The sequence below is a fragment of the Hemiscyllium ocellatum genome, chromosome 2 (genome assembly GCF_020745735.1).
Source record: "Hemiscyllium ocellatum isolate sHemOce1 chromosome 2, sHemOce1.pat.X.cur, whole genome shotgun sequence".
In the NCBI taxonomy this organism is placed as follows: domain Eukaryota; kingdom Metazoa; phylum Chordata; class Chondrichthyes; order Orectolobiformes; family Hemiscylliidae; genus Hemiscyllium; species Hemiscyllium ocellatum.
Window position 1 is genome coordinate 139081105 of NC_083402.1, and position 20411 is coordinate 139101515.

The 20411-nt window shown below is 39.0% G+C and overlaps 1 protein-coding gene across 1 annotated transcript in view; it reads right to left on the bottom strand.

Annotated features, from left to right (window-relative positions):
• Nucleotides 1-1060: 1060 nt before the first annotated feature.
• The window catches only part of kcmf1 (potassium channel modulatory factor 1), a 119149-nt gene continuing 99798 nt past the window's right edge, over nt 1061-20411 (bottom strand). Inside the window, exons 6-7 of the mRNA XM_060840609.1 lie at nt 9483-9765; nt 1061-1686 (exon numbers count right to left, since the gene is read on the bottom strand). Coding sequence (XP_060696592.1) covers nt 1425-1686; nt 9483-9765 — 545 coding nt within the window. The 3' untranslated portion in view covers nt 1061-1424. The remainder of the gene's footprint in view (nt 1687-9482; nt 9766-20411) is intronic.

A 20411-nucleotide genomic window follows, 5' to 3' on the forward strand; every position in this document is an offset into this window, starting at 1 on the left:
AACACGATCATTGTAGGACTACTGGTAAAGTCATGAAAAGCTGTGCGTAGTTTTATTTTCTTTGTATTCTATCTTTACATTCCAAAAACGCAGTCCCTGCCCTATAACCATTATGAAAGTTTACTCACAAATTCATTGTACATCTCATTTTTTTTTACATATTGGATTAATAGTATAGGCATGTAGGTGGCATGATTTCATCAAAAAGGCTAACTTTTCACTTAGGAAATCAAAAAATAATAAATAAAAAAGGTGCTAACTTGAGCATTTAGATTTCAAATTCTTAGATATAATATATATACTGCACACAATGTGATACCAAATCCTCAAGCTCTCCTGATGATAACTCTCCACAACTATTTGAAAGCATATAAATATGAAATCTTCAATATGTGTCTCAGTGTGTGCATGTGTGAGAGTGCGTGCGTGCGCGTCAGGGAAGGGTGGGGGTGGGAAAGGAATAATAAAAGCTTTTTAAAACCCTATCAGAACAGATTCAAGGCCTTTTCTTTTAAAAAAAAAGTGATTGAACATATATGCCTATACCTGGACAAAGTAACTAGGATCAACAATATTTAACAAAATTAAAACCATTACAACAAAATAGTTAAACAAAATGAATTGTTAGGTTTTTTTCCTCCTTTAGGGCAAACCAACAAAGCCCCAAATGCATCAAAGTTACTAAACGCTGGCAACTTGGCCACGTCATTTTCGGATGTGTCAAGAATATTGAAATAGAGAAACAATATAGCACTCAAACGATGAAATGTTACAGGGCGATTGAACAGTCACCATAGTAATGGTACACTCAAAATTAACAAAGGATGGCATTGCAGAGCTCGCATTACAAGCACCATGATAAGCAGCCTAATAATGAGGTGTTCAATTATGCATTATTCAAGAGCTACAACATGTTTGAAAAACGAGCTCCTTTGTGATTGCTAGTCATTTCTAGACAGGTAACTTTTAAATATCTTTTAGGAAAGCTTTGGGATTTTCTTTTTCTGAAATGACAAGGCTACTAAAACTCATGCACTCTGCAAAAAACCTCATGCAGTAGTTAAGGTAAACCATCCAAGCAGTTTTATTCATTAATATTCATAAATACACACAGCAGCTTCATTAGAGATTTTTTTCAATTTGTTTTCCTCTTCAGTTGAATGTGGAGTATTAGGAGAGCCTTTTGCATGTCAAGGTACAGGAAGCAGAGACTGCCTCTGGCACTGCTACCTACATTTACCTGCTAGAAGTAAAAATTAGTAAGTGGAATCAATTATCTTATTTTTTTTCTTCCTTGAATGTACACAATGTAACAAGAGTGACAGACCTGAAATTACAATCACCAAACAAACCCAAAGATAGCTGTTGTCCACTTTCATTGGCAGTTACAGCACAGAGGACATTGTCTGCAAAGTGGGACATCATCAAAGAGGATGTGGCGGAGGCTCATTTCCTTTATTACTCTCTTTTAAATTTAGGTTTTCTAAAGCAACATCTAAAGGCATAATATCTACACAGCCAATAGCACCAAAATCTGTGAAATCCCCCCGCTCGTCCTCATCTGAGGAAGAACTTTCTTCTCGCATCAGGGTGGAGAGGAGAAGCTCCTGCACAAACAGGCTGTGGTCGGCCCGCTCACTTTCCAGAGATTGACGTTCTCCTTCAGACATCTTCGGTTCATTCAACCTGTAGTCAGTACAAAAAAATAACAATTACTCACAGTCGAAGGTATTAAAACAGATCTTCAACAGTACAGTGAGTTATTCTGAGTGTTAACCACGAAACTTTGTTCTTAAAATAGCAGTTTTCCACATGCAAACTGCAAATTCCACAAGTTTTAAACTTGAACCTCGAAGTCAGAAGTTTTGCAATTTTATTTTAGGGAAGTATGAATGGATTTTTAACTGTCATTAAAAATTCAACTGATCATTAAACCTGTTACTCAAATCTATTTACTTTGCTTATGGTCAAATTATGACAGTGGATGTAAGTTATTTTAAGGTTGGCACACTGTAAATTATGATATGCTTTAAGCACCAATTCTATCAGCACTTGTGATTTATATCAATGGCAACAATAGACCTGTACAAGAAGGACGGATTGCACCTAAATTGGAAGGGGACGAATATACTGGCAGGGAAATTTGCTAGAACTGCTTGGGAGGATTTAAGCTAGTAAGGTGGGGGTGTGGGACCCAGGGAGATAGTGAGGAAAGAGATCAATCTGAGACAGGTACAGTTGAGAACAGAAGTGAGTCAAACAGTCAGGGCAGGTAGGGACAAGGTAGGACTAATAAATTAAACTGCATTGATTTCAATGCAAGGGACCTAACAGGGAAGGCAGATGAACCCAGGGCATGGTTAGGAACATGGGATTGGGATATCACAGCAATTATGGAAACATGGCTCAGGGATGGGCAGGACTGGCAGCTGAATGTTCCAGGATACAAATGCTACAGGAAGGATAGAAAGGGAGGCAAAAGAGGAGGGGGAGTGGCACTTTTGCTAAGGGATAGCATTACAGCTGTGCTAAGGGAGGATATTCCCGGAAATACATCCAGGGAAGTTATTTGGGTGGAACTGAGAAATAAGAAAGGCATGATCACTTTATTCGGATGGTATTATAGACCCCCCCCAATAATCAGTGGGAAATTGAGAACAAACTTGTAAGGAGATCTCAGCTATCTGTAAGAATAATAGGGGTGGTTATGGTAGGAGATTTTAACTTTCCAAACATCGACTGGGACTGCCATGGTGTTAAAGGTTTAGATGGAGAGGAATTTGTTATTGCGAACAAGACAATTTTCTGATTCAGTATGTGGATGTGCAAAACTTGACCTACTCTTGGGAAATAAGGCAGGGCAGGTGACTGAGGTGTCAGTGGGGGAGCACTTTGGGGCCAGCGACCATAATTCTATTCGTTTTAAAATAGTGATGGAAAAGGATAGACCAGATCTAAAAGTTGAAGTCTAAATAGGAGAAAGGCCAATTTTGACGGTATTAGGCAAAAACTTTCAAAAGCTGATTGGAGGATGATGTTCGCAGGTAAAGGGACGGCTGGAAAATGGGAAGCCTTCAGAAATGAGATAACAAGAATCCAGAGAAAGTATATTCCTGTCAGGGTGAAAGGGAAGGCTGCTAGCTATAGGAAATGCTGGATGACTAAAGAAATTGAGAGTTTGGTTAAGAAAAAGAAGGAAGCATATGTCAGGTACAGACAGGATAGATCGAGTGAATCCCAAGAAGAGTATAAAGAAAGTAGGAGTATACTTAAGAGGGGAATCAGGAGGGCAAAACGGGGACATGAGATAGCTTTGGCAAATAGAATTAAGGAGAATCCAAAGGGGTTTTACAAATATATTAAGGACAAAAGGGTAACTAGGGAGACAATAGGGCCCCTCAAAGATTAGCAAGGTGGCATTTGTGTGGAGTCACAGAAAATGGGGGAGATACTAAATGAATATTTTGTATCAGTATTTATTTGGAAAAGGATATGGAAGATATAGACTGTAGGGAAATAGATGGTGACATCTTGCAAAAATGTCCAGATTACAGAGGAGGACATGCTGGATGTCTTGAAATGGTTAAAGGTGGATACATCCCCAGGACCTGATCAGGTGTACCCAAGAATTCTGTGGGAAGCTAGAGAAGTGATTGCTGGGCCTCTTGCTGAGACATTTGTATCATCGATAGTCACAGGTGAGGTGCCAGAAGACTGGAGATTGGCAAACTGTGATGCTACTGTTTAAGAAGGGTGGTAAGGACAAGCCAGGGAACTATAGACCAGTGAGCCTGGCCTCGGTGGTGGGCAAGTTATTGGAGGAAATCCTGAGGGACAGGATGTACATGTATTTCGAAAGTCAACATGACTTTGAGAGTGGGAAATCATGTCTCACAAACTTGATTGAGTTTTTGATGAAGTAACAAAGAAGATTGATGAGGGCAGAGCAGTAGATGTGATCTATGTGGACTTCAGTAAGACGTTCGACAAGGTTCCCCATGGGAGACTGATTAGCAAGGTTAGAACTTATTGAATACAGGGAGAACTAGCCATTTGGATACAGAACTGGCTCAAAGGTAGAAGACAGAGGGTGGTGGTGGAGGGTTGTTTTTCAGACTGGAGGCCTGGGACCAGTGGAGTGCCACAAGGATCGGTGCTGGGCCCTCTACTTTTTGTCATTTACATAAATGATTTGGATGCGAGCATAAGAGGTACAATTAGTAAGTTTGCAGATGACACCAAAATTGGAGGTGTAGTGGACAGAGAAGAGAGATACCTCAGATTACAACAGGATCTGCACCAGATGGGCCAATGGGCTGAGAAGTGGCAAATGGAGTTTAATTCAGATAAATGTGAGGTGCAACATTTTGGGGAAGCAAATCCTAGCAGGACTTACACACTTAATGGTAAGGTCCTAAGGAGTGTTGCTGAACAAAGAGACCTTGGAATGCAGGTTCATAGCTCCTTGAAAGTGGAGTCGCAGGTAGATAGGATAGTGAAGGCTTTCCTTTACTGGTCAGAGTATTGAGTACAGGAGTTGGGAGGTCATGTTGCGGCTGTACAGGACATTGGTTAAGCCACTGTTGGAATATTGCGTGCAAATCTGGTCTCCTTCCTATCGGAAAGATGTTGTGAAACTTGAAAGGGTTCAGAAAAGATTTACAAGGATGTTGCCAGGGTTGGAGGATCTGAGCTACAGGGAGAGGCTGGGGCTGGTTTCCCTGGAGCGTTGGAGGCTGAGGGGTGACCTTATAAAGGTTTACAAAATTATGAGGAGCATGGATAGGATAAATAGGCAAAATCTTTTCCCTGGGGTCGGGGAGTCCAGAACTAAAGGGCATAGGTTTAGGGTGAGAGGGGAAAGATATAAATGAGACCTAAGGGGCAACTTTTTCACGCAGAGGGTGGTACGTGTATGGAATGAGCTGCCAGAGGAAGTGGTGGAGGCTGGTACAATTGCAACATTTAAGAGGCATTTGGATGGGTATATGAATAGGAAGGGTTTGGAGGGATATGGACCGCTGGCAGATGGGACTAGATTGGGTTGGGATATCTGGACGGGTTGGACTGAAGGGTCTGTTTCCACGCTGTACATCTCTATGACTCTAAGTTTAATGCATTCAGGTCAGGTTAAAAAAAAAAAGAGGATGTAAAAATTGGCTGCAAAGGGATATAGGAGGTTAAATGATTGGACACATTTATGGCAGATGGATTTTAATGTGAAAGAGTATGAGGTTTTCAACTTTGATAGGTAAAACCAGAAATCTGTTTTTTGAAACATTCTACTAAATGAATCTTAAACTGCACTGCGAGTTAAAGTCACTCTGACCTTTAAGGAAATGAGAAGAATTTCCAGGTAATTTAAATGAGAGGAAAACAGGAGCTTCAGGAGAATTTGACCAATAAGTAGGATAGAGGGAACTAAGCAAAGTAGAAGCGCTGGTCTTACAAATAAGTAATGCACACAAAATGACAGCCAGAATGTTACTGTAGCGGTAGAAGAGGCAGCAAGCCAAGGAGAAATTGTGGATGTAGGAAGTAGGATAAAAAGATGGTCTTCCTTGAAGGAATTTAAGGATTAGAGAAATACATAGCATCCTAGGCAACCATGTTTGAAAGTCCAAGAGGATCTGCTCCCCACCTGATGCAAACGTAAAGTTTCCAATAAGTGAGAAATGTTTAAAAGATAGAGGAAAAGCCAGTTACCCTGGTCCATTTTGGGAAGAAAAAGAGAAAAATGTCTTAAGGAAATATCAGAAGTTAGGATCTAAATTAGAAAAACAAACAGGACCTCAGACATAGTAATCTCTGGATTACAACCAATGCTGTGCGCTAATTTGGCAGAGGGACAGTCAGACCTGGAGGGTGAATGCATGACTGTAAAGGAGGAAATAGCGAGGACTACATTTGCTGGAGATCAGAGCTGATGCAGGGTGCTGGAAAGGCACTGCAGGTCAAGCAGCATCCGTGGAGCAGGAGAATCAGCTTCAATTCTCCTGCTCCTCGGTTGCTGTCTGACCTGCTGCGCTTTTCCATCACCATACTCTGCATAACTGTAAAGGCATGTGGAAAAGTGTGACTTCCTTCTCATGGGACACTGTACCAGTACCAAAACAGGTAGGCACTGTATCTCTAGGAAAGGCTTCACTTCAATAAATCCAGTTCCAGGTGAAAAGGGAAAATAGGATTCTAAACTCAAGATAGGAGATGAATCTAGTTAAAATACGAGAAAAGAAAAAAAAGAGTAAAGGTCACATGAGGGTAAGGAATATAAATAACAAGTTGTAAGGAAAAGTATAGTTTAATACATGGTGAGGACAATTATTAATAAAACTAAATTGCTTGTACATCAATATACACCACATTCAAAACAAAATGAAGAATCTGGAGGCCATAAAATTAGTGAGAAGCTAAAAACAGCAGAATACAAACATGTTACATAAAATATATGACTAATAGTTAATTGTTGCAGCATGTAACATATTCAGGAAGGAGTGGTGATCCAACAAAAGTCTAAGATAATAAAAGGGCTTTATTAGATAGACCTGGAGAAAATGCTGTAATTTGAGAGACAAAAACTAGGGATCATTTATGTGGAACATTCCACAATGAATGGTTAAGTGAATAGCACAGATGTATGAAAGGGGAAGCAAGATAAACACAAGGGAGAAAGAAATAGAAGGAAAAATTTATAGCATCAGAAGGGATGTAGGGAGTGTGGATAATAAACCACCAAATAGTTGTGCTGACTGATCTGCTTCTGTTATATACCTGATGATGCTCAATTTGAAGCAAACATACATCATAAGCTTACATCAGTTGCTTGAAAAATCCTGCAATTAGAACATTATTTTAGGAATAGGGATCTGATGGCAAGTTTTGCCTAAGATGAAGTAAATAAGAAATATAAAAAGTTAGGCTCATTAGATATATGAATGAAAATACTGTCTAAATTTCAACATGCTGTATTTTTTGAAGGCTTGAGATAACTATGAAGTCTAACTTAAGGCCTGATTGCCTTACTCTTTTGAGTATCAAAATTTTATTATTGATTTTAACAGAGTAGGAAATGACAATAAATTTGTGGAGTCAATTTGTTAACTTGTATTTATTTATTGAAGAGCTTATTTAACTATGTATTTGGCCATATACTGACAGATTGTTTCAGACTGCTCCTTTCTGTGTAAGTAGTCATCCACCAGACCTTCATTAAATCTTCTTGAAATGGGGGTCATAAATAGCAGAATTCAAAATATCTGAACCAAAAAATGATGCTAGAATATTAGTTCACAGCGCCATACTCTAGTGAACGTGGGTGCCTTTCTCCAAAAGGAACAATAATCAAATATACTTGTGATTAGCATGTTAACAGAGTTGAAATTTTCTTTAAAAAAAAATCACAATCACACTAATTTTTTTGTCTGCAACAATTCTAGAATTGACCTGCCAGTATATTAGCATGAATTCAGAGTGAAGCCTTGTATTAACTGACTGAAAGAAACTGCAGTCTCTCTCATTGGCCCGCTGTTGATAAAAGGTCAACAACATTGTTGCAAATTTGCAACACTCACTTTTGTGTTAGTATTCTTTAATTTTGGAGAACTTTAAATCAAAGTCCTAGTTATACTTGTAGAAACCTATATTCAGGTTCCACTGAAATAAAATGAAGGACTGAGATATATAATCACTGTGCAGCCAAATCAATCTAAGAATTTACAATCCTGTGTAATATCAGTTGGGATGTTTCAGTTACTAGTAAGTATAAAACAACCCTTAATTTCACAGTCAAAGGTCCAAGTGTGTCTAGTGTGTGAAACCGAATAAAATGGCATGCACTCTGTTTGGAACTTCAGCAGAGGGAAGTTATGCTGCATTGCAGGCAGTGTGTAACCTAACAGGATCATGCTTGACAATAATAATTAGTACCAGGATATTATAGTGTTCCATTTAATAGAACAAGCATTAAAAAGAAAGATGATTGCACAAAAAAACCTCACTTATCCCTTATAAAGTTCTAACTGGCCCAGAAACATGGGAACAGGACGAGAACACTTATTTTCAACACCTTGAGCTTGTTCAATTATATCATGACTTAGCTGCATCTCAATTCCATTTGCCCATTTTTGATCCAGATCCCTCGATTCCCTTACCTAACAAAAGTCTTACAGCAGGGCCATCAAATTTCAAACGACAATACCTATCAGCCTTTTAGGGAAGGACTATCATTCCACTGCACTCCTATTTACATGGAAAAACACTCCAACACTATTTGAAATCTGAAATCTTAGTCTTCAATGCTTCTAAATCCTGAAAAATGTCCCAGTAATTGGTATCCCTCTCCAATGTTTTCAGTTTGGGATGATCCCAAACACCGATAAACTCCAAGAATCCTCACTGATACTCATTAGGCCCCTTTTCAGTGCTCCCAAACAGTCCCCAACTTCAATAAGTCAGCATCCCTTTAAAAGTATTTGACACAATACCCCAACACTTACAAAATTTCAATTCACTATGAACAATAGATAACCTACTAGCAGTTTATATAAATGCCTATTAATGCCTATAAATCAGTAAACTTTACAGATTAAAAGAAAGGATGATATTTACATGCTAGGAACTTTCCCCAGGGGCTCTGAAAGGTGGTCAAGAATATTCTGTAATCTTCATTACCAGTACTTTAAATGAATGCTAAAATGAATTACAAATTTAGTCACAGATATACAGTACAGAAACAGACCCTTCGGTCCAACTCATCCAAGCCGACCAGATATCCCAGTGTATAGACTGGGTTGACTTTGCAGCATTTAAAACTACTGCAGTTCGAATCAGGCATGTTTACGTGCAGCTGTCCCTTCAGCAGGTCTAATCTTTGGGAATTTACTTGCCAACCTTAAACTATATGTCTAACAAGGGTGCAAAAGGGTGCAAGTGTCCACAATTTAAACGCTCCGCAGTTTAAATGATCTGAATTGTTGGTCATACTTCCTGATACTGCAGTATGATGTAAGAATACCAATGTACAATACAAAATCAAATAACCATAGCCTGTTCAAGGTTGCATTTGTTGTTCTTCTGATTGACCTTTTCAGGTTTCAAACAAAAAAAAACAGCACCTAGACCATATCTGTCAAATTACTGCTGGCAAAGAGGAGAGTGGATGTGAACATTTGAAATATATGACTGTCTGAAAAAACTCAAATCAAAGTGCTAGCATGAACCTTTACATAATATACATGATTGCTAAATGAGTTGAGGGTGTGAAAAAATGTAAAGTGAGCAAACAGCATGCTGCATTTAACCTCCCACCCCACTATACATTGATTTCTATTTTATTTCATTGAAAAAAGGGTCAATTATGTCTAGACAGCAAATCCTAGAGTCATAGCATAGGGAAAGAGACCCTTTGGTTCAACTCGTCTGCATCAAAATCAACTGTTTTTGTGTGGTTCTTCAGATCATAGTTGCTGAATCAGGTCTCTTACCTTGTGAGCAAGAACTGGGAATTCTGGGAGGTTTGGTGACTGTTTTCTGTGGTGATTGTGTTGTTAGTCACTGTAGTCTGTGTGACTGTGGTGCTGAGGCTGCCTGTGTTGGTGCGTCTTGTTGCATTGCGTGCAGACTCCAGCTGTTGTCGGGCTGCCTGTGCCTGCTGTCTCTCTAGCTGCAGCTGCATTTGCAACTGCTGTAATTGGGAGGCAGAAGGGCCAGAGGAGTTGAGCTGTCCTCCAGCAGAACGTCTCACACCTGATAACTGTGATAACAGTTCTGTAACAAATGGAAAGAACAATTGTGAGCAGCATAATAAAATTGTTTCAAGTAGAAAATTGTGGAATTGCACTGAATATCCCTCAGTACCTGCCCCTGCACAGAGAGAAGGCAGGTTAGTGTTTTAAATGCATATCTTTCTTCAGAACAAAGCAAGATGAAACTGCAGTATATTTCCAACAAATACTGTTTTTATTCCAGAGTTTGCAGTTTTCTTACTTGTGCTGATAATCGCTCGTTACCTTGTCTCACAACATCAAGCAAAGGCCATGAATGCAAAAATATGCTGATACTGCACAGAGAAATTCCAAAAACAGCAACAGTATCGACCTTCCTTTTCCAGATCAATTACTTCATTGCACTGAAATAATTTTTAAAAAATTAAATACAATTCTCATATGTCATTGAAATAATGGAGCTTCCTGATCCTTTTAGATCACTTCAATTTTTACACCTCCTCCAAGACAAGAAATGATTTGGGGATAGAGTACACAGTAGGTATGTTTACTAAAGAAAGTTGGGGGTTGAAGATAGCAAATGGACTTGCTATAAATTGCCAGTCTTCCCCAGATGCTGGTGTCTACTAACTATGGATAGGTCAGTTTGACATCAGTGGCAAGTGAGGTTCTAGAAACAATAACTGAGAAAAGAAGCAAGCAGCACTTGGAGACATTTGAATGAATTAAAAAGCATCAGCAGAAATTTGTATAAAGATGGATCATGTTCGAGGATGAAGTAACAGAGAAGATAGGAAAGGAATGTAGTGGATATTGTCTGTATGGGTTTTAAAACATAGTTTAACAAAGACCTAGCCAACAAAACAGAGGCTCATTGAACAGGAGAGTCAGCATCATCTTTGATAAGTATTGGCTTAAGGACAGAAAACTATGAATAATAAGTTGTTTCTCAGACTAGAGGTGTTCACTAAGGGTAACTGTAAGTACCACAGCTTTAATTTGCTGATGATACCAAGTATGCAGGTAAGAAAACAGTGAGGATAATAAACAAATGCAATACAACAGATTTGCTAGCAGAACAGGCAGACAAGTGGCAGATGGAACTTGACAGGGATAGGAGGTGATGAAGTTTGGCAAAAGGAATCAGGAAAGGCAATAAATACTTAACAGCACAGTTTCAAAGAGTTCAGGTTCAGAACAACCTTGGGTTTAAAGCTGTCAGTATATAACAAAGGTAGTGAGCAAACTATATGAGATGTTGTATTTCACAAACGAAGGTACAAAAGTTAAGGTACACAAGATAATTTACACCCTAACTTCTAGGAAACATTGGTTAGGTTACAATTAGGGTCCAATTCTAGTCACCACGTTTTAGGAGGGATGTGGATGGTGGTCCTTGAAAGGGTAAAGAGAAGATTTACGAGAATGGTTTCAGGAATGAGGGAATTTAAATACAAGGTTAGGTTGCAGAAGCTGGGATTGCTTCCCTTGGAGCAAAGGAGGTTAAGATAAGTATGGGATTATGACATGGTCAGGTAAGGTAATGGACCCATTTGCTGACGGTACAAGGTCTACTGGACGTAAAATTAATGTTTTAGGGCAAGAGATAGGTGGAGATGAAGGAAAATTTTCCAGCCTTTTGCGTGATCACCTGGAAATTAATGCTTAAGAGGGCAACCAAAGCAGAGAATATTATTGATTTCAAAAGGAAATTGGACTGAATGAACTGCTCTAGAGAGCCAACATGGTCTTCATAACCCAATGGCTTCCTTCTTGGTTATGATGACTAAATAAGGGTCACCGACCATACTGTAGCAGTTGAATAAAAACTGCATGAGCATTTATAGAAAAACTGGGAATTAGCAGCACATAAATTCAGCAACTGTCCAAAGTTAGGGAGGGAGGCAATGCAAGAAAGAGGATGGGGGAGGGGGTGGAAGGAGGAATGGAGGCAATGTGAGAGAGGAAGAGAAGGTGGAAGAAGCAAGAGAAAAATTCTGCACACAACCTGGTCAGTGAGCCACTGAAAGTTTGAATGTGTTTCTAAAAAAAACAGTTCCTGTAGGAAATATCAAACGTTTTCATCAATAAATGTGACTTAATGCCATTAAAAACCTATTTAGTACCTCCTTGAACAAGGGTATAACTTTTTCAAAGGACTTTGTTGCACAAAAAATGGGATATATTCAAATTAACTCAAGCTATTAAAGCGCTATGGAAAGATCAGTTTTGTGTTTGGTAGCAAGAACAACAACTGAATTCTAGAAGCTCTAGAAGTGATGTACAGTGAACCTTGGGACTGAAATGATGCTCATACAACTGAATATTTAAAAAATGTGTTTTGTAATGGCCAGACCTATGAAAGAGCTGACTGAGCTATATCAAAGGGTCAGATAGTGCAAGTTACCTTTTTATTAGAAGTAGTGTGTTTAATTTGCATGAAAGTAATAACTAAAGTAGAATCTTATTGGTAATTTTGTCATTTGGGGTTCACTTGTTATTTTGGTTCACCAATGAGGTTTGTAACAGGTGGAGGTGCCAACAAATTATAATGAGCAAAAGTACCAAGTAAATTTGTTTTTAGTGTTATGAAGGTTTGATGTTTCATCAGTTATCTGGATTGGAGTCTGAAGGATTTGGATGACTGCTTTTTTAAACAATCAAGTCAATGCAAGGAGAAGTAAGGCCATTCGGCCCATTGAGTCCACTCTACCAGTATTCTCCCCGTAGCCCTTAATTCCTTGTGACATCAAGAATTTATCAATCTCGGCCCTGAAGCCATTTAGCGTCCCGGCCTCCACTGCACTCTGCGACAATTAATTCCACAGGCCCACCACTCTCTGGCTGAAGAAATGTCTCCGCATTTCTGTTTGAATTTAGCCCCTCTAATTCTAAGGCTGTGCCCACGAGTCTTAGTCTCTTCGCCTAACGGAAACAATTTCTTAGCGTCTACCCTTTCCAAGCCATGTATTATCTTGTAAGTTTCTATTAGATCTCCCCTTAACCTTCTAAACTCCAATGAATATAATCCCAGGATCCTCAGCCATTCCTCATATATTAGACCAACCATTCCAGGGATCATCCATGTGAATCTCCGCTGGACACGCTCCAGTGCCAGTATGTCCCTCCTGAGTTGTGGGGCCCAAAACTGGACACAGTACTCCAAATGGGGCCTAACCAGAGTTTTATAAAGGCTCAGTAAGCACATCGCTGCTTTTATATTCCAACCCTCTTGAGATAAATGACAACATTGCATTCACTTTCTTAATCACAGATTCAACCTGCATATTTATCTTTAGAGAATCCTCGATTAGCACTCCCAGATCCCTCTGTACTTTGGCTTTATGAATTTTCTCACCGTTTAGAAAGTAGTCTATGCTTGTATTCTTTTTTCCAAAGTGCAAGACCTCACATTTGCTCACGTTGAATTCCATCAGCCATTTCCTGGACCACTCTCCCAAACTGTCTAGATCCTTCTGCAGCCTCCCCACTTCCTCAGTACTACCTGCCTGTCCACCTAACTTCGTATCATCGGCTAACTTCGCTAGAATGTCCCCAGTCCCTTCATCCAGATCATTAATATATAATGCGAACAGCTGTGGCCCCAACACTGAACCCTGTGGGACACCGGCTGCCATTCCGAAAAGAACCTTTTATCCCAACTCTCTGCCTTCTGTCAGACAGCCAATCCTCAATCCATGCCAGTAGCTCACCTCGAACACCATGGGCCCTCACCTTGCTCTGCAGCCTCCCGTGTGTGGCACCTTATCAAAGGCCTTTTGGAAGTCTAGACAGACCACATCCACTGGGTTTCCCTGGTCTAACCTACTTGTCACCGCTTCACAGAATTCCAACAGGTTTATTAGGCACAACCTCCCCTTACTAAATCCATGTTGACTTGTTCTAATCTGACCCTGCTCTTCCAAAAATTTAGAAACCTCATCCTTAAATGATGGATTCTAGAATTTTACCAACAACCGAGGTTAGGCTGATTGGCCTATAATTTTCCATGTTTTGTCTTGATCCTTTCTTGTTGTCACCAGGGGGTTACAACAGTGATCTTCCAATCTTCCGGGACTTTCCCTGACTCCAGTAACTTTTGAAAGATCTCAACCAACGCCTCCGCTTTTTCCTCAGCCACCTCCCTCAGAACTCTAGGATATAGCCCATTGGGGCCAGGAGATTTGTCAATTTTAAGACCTTTTAGCTTTTCTAGCGCTCTCTCTCTTTTGTAATGGCAACCATAATCAACTCAGCCCCCTGACTCCCTTTAATTGTTGGGATATTACTCATGCCTTCCACTGTGAAGACTGACACAAAGTACTTATTAGGTTCTCCAGCCATTTCCTTATCTCCCATCACTAGCCTTCCAGCAGCAGTTTGAAGTGGCCCAATGTCTACTTTTGCCTGTCGTTTGTTTCTTATGTATTGAAAGAAACTTTTACTATCATTTCTAATATTACTGGCTAGCCTACCTTCATATTTGATCCTCTTCTTCCTTATTTCTCTCTTTGTTGTCCTCTGTTTGTTTTTGTAGCCTTCCCAATCTTCTGATTTCCCAGTGCTCTTGGCCATTTTATAGGATCTCTCTTTTTCTTTGATACATTTCCCGACTTCCTTTGTCAGCCATGGCTGTCTAATCCCTCCCGGATAATCTTTCATTTCTTGGGGATGAATCTCTTGTACAGTGTCCTCAATTATACCTACAAACTCCTGCCATTTTTGCTTTACTGTCTTCCTCGCTAGGCTCTGCTTCAAGTCGATTTTCGTCAGTTCCTCTCTCATGCCCTCGTAATTACCTTTATTTAACTGTAACACCATTACATCAGATTTTGCCTTCTTTCTTTCAAACTGCAGACTGAACTCTACCATATTATGATCGCTGCTTCCTAAGTGTTCCCTTTAAGATGTTTTATAAAGTCTGGTTCATTACATAGCACTAGGTCCAGAATAGCCTGCTCCCTTGCGGGCTCCATGACAAGCTGTTCCAAAAAGCCTCTCCTGTAAGCATTCCATGAATTCCTTTTCTTTGGATCCACTGGCTACATTATTTACCCAGTCCATCTGTATATCGAAGTCCCCCATGATCACCATGACCTTGCCTTTCTGACATGCCGTCTCTATTTCCCGGTACATGTTGCGCCCCTGGTCCTGACCACTGTTAGGAGGTCTGTACATAACTCCCATTATGGTTTTTTTGCCTTTGTGGTTCCTCAATTCCACCCCCACAGACTCCACATTATCCGATCCTATATCGTTCAGCGCCATAGATTTAATTTTGTTCTTGACTAACAAGGCCACCCCGCCCCCTCTGCCCACCTCCCTGTCTTTTCGATAAGTTGTAAATCCTTGGATGTTTAACTGCCAGTCCTGAACCCCCTGCAGCCATTTCTCTGTGATGCCTACCACATCATAATCATTCACGATGATCTGTGCCATTAGTTCATCTACTTTACCTGAATGTTCGTAGCATTCGTAACAAAGTGCATTAATGCTAACTTACTTATCCTTAGAGATATTGGAAGTCATAAGATGTCCTAAGTTATCCTTCAATTTTTGTTCCATTCCTAGTCTGCCTCAAGCTTAAATCCACCTCATACATGTTATCCTCCTGCTTATCTTTCCATTTAACTCCATACTCCCTGTCGCTTTCACTTTCCCTCCCTTCCCCCCCCCCAACTCAGAAGTTTAAAGTCCTACTGACCACCCTATTTATCCTCTTTGCTAGAGCATTGGTACCAGATCAGTTCAGATGGAGACCGTCCCAACGGTACAGTTCCCCCCTCCCCCCGGTTCCAAAACTGATGCCAATGCCCCATGAAGTGGAATCTCTTTGCCACACCAATCTCTTAGCCACGTGTTTACTTCCCTAATTTTCTTATCCCTATGCCAATTGGCACGTGGCTCGGGCAGTAATCCGGAGATTATGACTCTTGAGGACCTGTACTTCAATTTCCTTCCTAGTGCTTGACAATCCCCAAACAGGTCCTCCACCCTAGATTTGCCTATGTTGTTAGTCCCACCGTGGACCACAACAACTGGATCCTCCCCCTCCCGCTCCAATATCCTTTCAAGCCGGTTGGAGATGTCCAGCACCCTGGCAACAGGCAGGCAACACACCATGCGAGACTCCCGATCTGGCTTGCATAGTTGTATATGAAACTATGCAGAGTTGCATATCCAGCTTGCATATGAAACTTTTTTTAAAAAACAAAGGCAAAAACAATGCTTTATGATAACTATTTACTGAAGGCTCCATGCCTGGGTTTACGTCTAAGTGGTGCGATGGCTGTTTTGGATATTGCTGAGTCACCGATGATGTTATCCAGATAGCTTCTCCGGTTTCTGAAAAAGCCAATGTTGCGAATCCACTGTGAAATCCGATTGTCCTCTTGAAGAATTCTTCATACCACATTTCCGAGAGAAACAGCATTTGCAATGATCCCAGAAATAACAGAGAATGTTTGGTGACACCCATCTGCTTATGCTCGAAAGACACAACAGCCACTGCAATATTTGAAACCCTGTCTTTTACTTCATGACGTATTAACCAAGTCTTGCTTTACCCAAATTGAACCTCTGCAAACACAAATTGGTTTTTGTTTTCCTTTATCTGATGTGTGGGTGCATGCACATTATTTTAGTTATTTAATGGAGTTAACATTTATATCTTCATAATAAAAACTTCACACAATAAGCTTTGTTCTCGAATAAAATAATATTTCTGTATTTATTAAATAAACTTGACAAATGATTATTATTAGACTTTGAATAATAAGAGAAAGCATATTATATGACATATTGTGAACTAGTTAAAATAATGACATTTATGCTGAGCTCCATGGAATACTGCCATTAGGGAAAGAGTACATGTGTCCCTCCACCCCACTGGCAAGAGACAAACTACTGTGAACAGTATTTTTTCACTGAAAACAGTGAAATTTTTTCCAAGAATTTTGTTGTGCAAAAATGGGATATATTCAAATCAACTCAAGCTATTAAAGCACGACAGATGTATTCTTTTCATTGATGCTTCAAATTTTCCATGGCTTGGTAGCGTAATTTCCCAAATGCTCGATTTTTCACAACAAGAGCTTTAAACATTTTATTAAAACTGGCTTGATAATACAGCACATCAAGATGACAGACTGAAAAGCTCTTTGATAGGGGAATCCCATACAAATTTCTCGATTTGGCGATAAATCTGACTTGAAGAATTAAGTAGAAAAATAGAGGAACTTGCTTTAGTTGGTTCAAAGCTTGAAGAATTTGGCTGAAAAACGTACATTTTTAAATTTCATTCATGGGATTGGAGTGTCACTGGCCAGGCCTGCATGTGAAGCAATCCAAACTGAAATATTTTGCAGTTTACAAAGTACCGGAGAAATTAATTGAAAATAGAGCGGATAAATTCCTGAACCCTGACAGAAGCTATGAAGTTAACACGTTTTGATCTTATATTTTGAAACCTGTTGTTACTTAAACATTCCACCTATCAGTCTTTCCCTTCTGCCCTTCCTCTCACCTTTTCCCCCCATCACTTACTTAAAACTTATCACATTTTTATCTTTACCCAGTTCTGAAGATCAAAGCTGTAATTTTGCCTGTTTCTCTCTCCATTGATTCTGCCAGACCTATTAAATATTTTGGCATATTTTTAATTTAATTTTTTAAGCACCTATATATTTTCATTCTGTAGGCTGTTGATATCAAGGGTGGAAATTCCTGGGGTACAATTTTCTAATCATCTTTAGAGATTGGATATATGCCAGATGACTGGAGAATTTTAAATGTCCAAACTTTCTACAAATAGAGAATGAGAGAAACTGCAACGACATGTCACTTTAACTTCTAACTATGGAACAAATCTGGATTATTTAAGGAAAGTAACTGGGATGTAAAGGCAAATTGTTTTCAACTAACTTCATCTGAGATTTCTATTTAAAAAGACATTTGGGGTTGTTGAGGAGAATGTAGTTGTTGTGGTGCATGTGGACTTCTGAAAGATATTTGATAATTATCTGGCACTAAAGACCACAGAATAAAGGTAGCAGTAGCAACATAAATATGAAATTGATTCAAGGGCAGGTAACAGGAATGATTGTTTATTGGAGTGGAGGGTACAGTATGGTTCCCCTGTGACAAGACCATTCCTTTTTGCAATATACGATAATAAATTGGGATGTACAAGGTACTAGTTCAAAGATTCAAATGATAGCTATTGTGCATTTTAGCTGATAGATATTAGGGAAATTGTCAGCTCAACTATTTGAAGTTCTTTTTTTTCCTTTCTTTGCTTAATTAGCACACTTTGGGTTTAACAAAAAAACCTTCCTTAATCCATTTTACCAATTTTTAAAAATCCTTCCTAGTAGTATTGCAGATTCTTGCCACTAGATGGCAAGATAACTTCGTACCAAAATGCATTACATTTGAAGTTAATCAGCATGCAGCAGCAATTTCAACAAACTGCAGGACTGTGAACTATGACTGAACATGGATCAAACTAGAATGCATTCTTTGCCATTCCAGACATTTAGAAGTTCAGACCATTTCAGACAAATTTAGCTGAGCATCTTGCATTGCATACCATCTTTAAAATTAATTAGAATAAAAGTAATCATAAAATATCACAATGCAATAACAAGCCATTTGACTATATAGAACAATATTCCATACATGCAGGGACTTCTACAACTTCTCCCATCCTCCTAATTCTTAAATCTCTGCGGTCTCAATTTCGACTGATCGGGTAGCAATATTACTAATTACCTTACCATAACTTTTCCTAATTCTGAAAATATCATTAAATAAACATGTAAGCTTCTAGCAGGATTGAGAAAAAACATGTTATTTTCAAATCTTCCACCATAACCATAATGTCTCATCCTTTTTATCTTATGCATCTATGATTCCACCTTCCTTGTATCTTTCGTATAATAGGACACACAAAACTGACCAGTCCAAATCCAGCCAAAATCTTTGTACATATTCAATGCTATTGTATTGCTTTCTTATTCTATGCTCTCAAGTACAAAATTAAGCATTCCATTTATCTTTTTTAACCTTATCTACTTGTGCTGCCAGCTTTAACATTCATCAAACCATAGCTCCTCTTTGCCATTTAAAGTTTTATAATACAAAGTACATTTTATCTTTTTCCACAAAATATATATTTTTATGATTTGAAGTGCAACAAGAAATAACTTACTCGTTCTACTGTTCTTGTGTAGTCACTGTCATAGCTTTCATCACAAGTTTCCATACCAGCTACCTTTGGTACCTTTCAATACCTTTGTTAATTTCTTCCCATGATGCATTCTCATTATGCAAAGCACCATCAGCTTTGCCCTAAATATTTTACATGCACCTTATCTAAAATTTCTTGAATGATAGAAATCAAAAGCTTGATAATTTTAATCCATTCTTTTGCTAACTCTTCAGAAATTAGGGTTGGTAAAACTTTTTTCTTTAGACATTTATTATCTTCTAATTCAATTTCTGAGCACAAAACCTCTTCTTTCTTGCTTTATTTAAATTGCTCATTTCAAATTACCACGCAATTGCAAATATTTGTTCAGCAAAAACTGATATTTGGTAATTTACTGTAGTCTGAATTTAAAAAGTAGAATACTGCAGATGCTGAAAATCTGGAATATAAACAGAAAATGCAGGTGAAGAAGCATCTGTGTACAGAGAAACATCATCATTTCAGATGTGTGTCAACTGTTTGTCTCTCTACACAGATGTAGTTTAGGTTAAAAACAATGACTGCAGATGCTGGAAACCAGGTTCTGGATTAGTGGTACTGGAAAAGCACAGCAGTTCAGGCAGCATCCGAGGAGATGTAGTTTACCCTGCAGAGCTTGTTTCCAGCATTTACTGCTTTCATATGTGGAATTCAAATGAGGTATAGTGAATTTATTTTAACTTTAGAAAGCATCATGCTTTGACAAAAATAAGATATGACAACAGAATTAAAATGTTCCTACATAATGTTTCCAGCTCTGAAGCAAGCAATAATTAAAACAGATTATCTAGTCAATGTCACATTTCACTACAGGTAATTCTGCTAATATGCTGTAGTTGCATTGTACAATGTGGGATCACAAGACAAAAATTGCAGAATACAAATACACTTAAAATTTTGGCGACGTAATCACATTATAGCCAACACACACTTTAAAAGTTTGCATTTTAGAAAAAGCACTCCTTATTGACCCAATAATGTTACAGTCAATTCACATTAATGAAAGATGATTTATAGCAGAACCGCCTCTATGTGCAAACTGACTGCCACATAGTAGAATCCCTACTGTCTGGACAGAGGCCACTTGGCCCATCAAGTCTTGCACTGATCTTCCAGAGAATATCCTAACCAGACCCAGACTCCTCCCCACCGCCCCCCCCCCCCCCAAAACCCATCTCCATAATCCCACATTTACTATAACTAATTCACTAGTTTGTGTATCCCTAGATACTAAGGAGCAATTTAGCATAACCAATCCACCTTACCTACACATCTTTGGATTATGGGAGGAAACTGAAGGTGACTTTCTGTGTGGAGTTTGGACTGTGTGGACTTGATAAAGCCACTGCTTAGCTCGTGGGTAATAATATCTAATCTAGAATTTCACATTATGTTGCTCTAATCTGTTCCATTCTGTTATATTATATTGCATTACTGTC